The sequence below is a fragment of the Diospyros lotus genome, chromosome 8 (genome assembly GCF_014633365.1).
Source record: "Diospyros lotus cultivar Yz01 chromosome 8, ASM1463336v1, whole genome shotgun sequence".
NCBI classification, from domain to species: Eukaryota; Viridiplantae; Streptophyta; class Magnoliopsida; order Ericales; family Ebenaceae; genus Diospyros; species Diospyros lotus.
The window spans coordinates 23742970-23746095 of record NC_068345.1 but is presented as its reverse complement, the minus strand read 5'-3'; the positions used below and the strand labels follow the sequence as shown (position 1 = coordinate 23746095).

The window sequence follows — 3126 nt, the reverse complement described above, 5'->3', positions numbered from 1 at the left end:
AAATGAAACTTAAGTTCAGAAGGTGAAAGTTTTGGACCAAAACCTTGTGACTTGATTGGCTTTTGTTTTCCTTTTTTTTTTTTTTTTTGTGGGTCTTTTCTATTTCTAATACTATCACCTTTTGCTGCTTGGTCCTTTTTGGCTCTTATTTGTGGCACCATTTATGAGCAAGCAAACAATCTATGAGAGAAATACGACAACAATCAAAACCACTTGGTTGCCAGCTTTATCTGATTTCTCATAATCTACAATCTATTATTATATATATATATATATATAGATAGATAGATAGATAGATAGCTGCTTCTTGTGGGAATCAACACAAAACAAGATAAAAAGGTTGGCTGTCTGGGTTTGAACTATTTGGTAACAGAAGATGCAATTCTATCAAAAAAGAATAATAATATACACTATAAAAATATATATATGTGGGTATAAAATGTTGTAACTCTTTCAAATTAATACAGGTTTAAAGTAAGGGAGGAAAATGAAGAGATTTCCATATCCGTATCTCTTGGAAAGAGCCAAAGACCTGGCAATTTCAAGTTGTGGGATTGGAGGAATCTCTTTTCATTCTTACCTTTACAGAGAGCCACCGAACCGAAAAGCATAAGACACCTTATCTCTCTCTCTCTCTCTGCATTATTAATCATGCAACTGCCTTTATCTTTTCCTTCCCTTTTTCCCCCCTTTCTTTTTAAAATGGAAATCTTCAAGTCAACCTCACCTCATCATTTGGTCTCGCTTAATCTGGGCACCCACCTCATTTCCCACCTTTCTTTTCTAATTTTCCTTTCTCTTTTTTTTTTTTTTTGTTATCTTTTTGTTTTTCATTTTTTTGTGTATATATAATTGGGAGTCTTCGTGTTCAGATCTTAGCTCCATGGGATCAAGCATGAGGGTACACCAGTTGGCACGAGGATTCTGGGAGCACGAACCCTCCCTCAGCCTTGGCTGCACCAAGCGTCTCCGCCCTCTTGCCCCCAAGCTGGTCGGCGGCGACACCGCCGACAGTGCCACCGCCGCTTTTGACCTCAAGAGCTTCATTAGGCCGGAGAGCGGACCCAGAAAAGTTGGATCCTCCGAAGACAAGAAAGAAGCACCCACTCAGGTTAAATAATCCTCCAGTCCTTGGTATTCATGAAAGACAAGCACAGATGCTATAACTAACAACACTTACAATATACTAAAGTTTTTATCCTGAATTAAACTAGTCCTTCGATCACTAATCACTTTTTGTAGTAGTCTTATCTTCCTCAAAACTTTTAGATTTAATATCGTACTCAAGTATTTTGTGTTAAGTTTCTTTTGATCTTTCTATACTTATTTTACTAAGTAATTGTTTCATTGCATTCACTTTCTCTGTAGAAGTCTTTTATGGTTATCATGGATGATAAAACAAATCTTAATCATGTACGATGCATTTGATCATGTCTTAATTTGGCGAATTGATCATGTTTTGGAAATAATAATACAGGTGGAGACGCATCCAGGCGGAACGAGGTGGAATCCTACGCAAGAACAAATAGGGATATTAGAGATGCTGTACAGGGGCGGAATGAGAACTCCTAATGCCCAACAGATAGAGGAAATCACAGCCCAACTCAGTAAATACGGCAAGATCGAAGGCAAAAATGTGTTCTACTGGTTCCAGAACCACAAAGCCCGGGAGAGACAGAAGCAGAAGCGCAACAGCCTCAGCAGCAGCCACTCTCCCAGGTCTCCGGCCACTGCCGCCGCCGTCACATTGGACCCTACTGTATGTGATTCATCTCTGTGTTAATATATGCATATATACATATACGTTAGTGTTTTCTACAGTTGAGTGGATCGATATATGGAAATTGTTGTTTCATTCAGGTACAAATGGCGGATAAAACTCAAGGAAGAGGGGAGGACAGTCCATACAAGAGGAAGTGCAGGAGTTGGGGCGCGTTTGGAGGCATGGAATTAGAAGAGGAGAAGAGGGTTTGTAGAGAGGAAGGAGACAAGACTCTGCAGCTTTTCCCATTGCATCCGGAGGGCAGGTGAAGCTGGGCCTGGACTTATACTTTGGATTAATTAATATTCAACAGTGTCTGCCGGCTTGCTGCTGATCGTCTTTGTCATCATCATCATCGTTTGCTTTGCATGCTGCTGCTATCTCCATCTCTCTGTAGTAGTTTTTTTTCTTTCTCTAATCTTCATCATCGATCTTCTGGGAAATTAAGAAGAGAAGAAAGACATAAAGTTGAATATCTGACTGTAGGCTTGTTAATCGTGTCTTCCCTAGCTCATTTTCTCCCGACGTTTTTGACTTGGAAGAAGCAGTAGGCATCTCAAATCAAAGCTTGCTTTTAGGTTAAAAGTATTGAGGCTGAGAGGACACTGAAGTCCAAGCACGCACCTACTTCACCCACCTATCTCCTCGCCGCTAGCCACTGGCCACTAGCAACATATTATTTAGTTTGAAAATTCAAAATATGGGCTAAGGTCAGCTTTTTTCGGTTAAAATCTTATCTTTTTTATCAGAAAAGATATTGGGCTTTTTTTTTATCAGAAAAGAGTCAATTATAAAAAAAAAATATTGGGCTTTTTGCTTTATTTTAATTTTATAAGAAATTTTTAATTTTTTCAATATTATACCAAACTTTGTATTTAGTTTCCATTTGAAGAAAATCTTTTATTTTTTTAATAATATATTAAATTGTGTGTTTAATTTCAAATTTTATAACATATTAACTCTCGGTTTGGTTGTCCGGCCATTAAATAATGAGACTAACTTTAAGGTTAATTACCAACATTGTATTTTAATGGTACTAATAGTTTAGCTTTTAACCGAATGAATCAAATTGATCAAAATTAAGATATGATTACTTTACAAAAAGTACACTAAATTTAGGGTCATTTACGAATTGTCACTATTATAAACTTAAGTCCATCCCTATAACAATATATAATTGCATTTACTAAAATATCTTAAAGTCTCATTGAACTTTCTCAACATTTGTACTTTGGTTATTTTAGCTATTTTAATTAATTTACCTTAAATATTTTTTTAAAGATTTTGGTTAAGATAAATTCTATAATTAATTTTCTTACATTTGAAGTATTTTTAATAGCAAAATTAAACTAACCGAAACAACA

The 3126-nt window shown here is 36.2% G+C and overlaps 1 protein-coding gene across 1 annotated transcript; it reads left to right on the top strand.

Moving 5' to 3' along the window:
• Positions 1–764: 764 nt before the first annotated feature.
• LOC127808205 (WUSCHEL-related homeobox 4-like) lies at positions 765–2486 on the top strand. The gene is made up of 3 exons (XM_052346630.1): positions 765–1111; positions 1478–1759; positions 1861–2486. Exons 1-3 carry the CDS (start codon positions 884–886, stop codon positions 2029–2031), a joined length of 681 nt encoding a protein of 226 aa, XP_052202590.1. The 5' UTR covers positions 765–883; the 3' UTR covers positions 2032–2486.
• Positions 2487–3126: the final 640 nt, after the last annotated feature.

What these genes read in the sequence shown, in the direction of transcription:
- LOC127808205 (XM_052346630.1), top strand. Translation starts at nt 884, where the DNA reads ATGGGATCAAGCATGAGGGTACACCAGTTGGCACGAGGATTCTGGGAG. An exon ending in AGAAAGAAGCACCCACTCAG is followed by an intron (nt 1,112 to 1,477) that starts GTTAAATAATCC and finishes ATAATAATACAG; the next exon opens with GTGGAGACGCATCCAGGCGG. An exon ending in CCGTCACATTGGACCCTACT is followed by an intron (nt 1,760 to 1,860) that starts GTATGTGATTCA and finishes TGTTTCATTCAG; the next exon opens with GTACAAATGGCGGATAAAAC.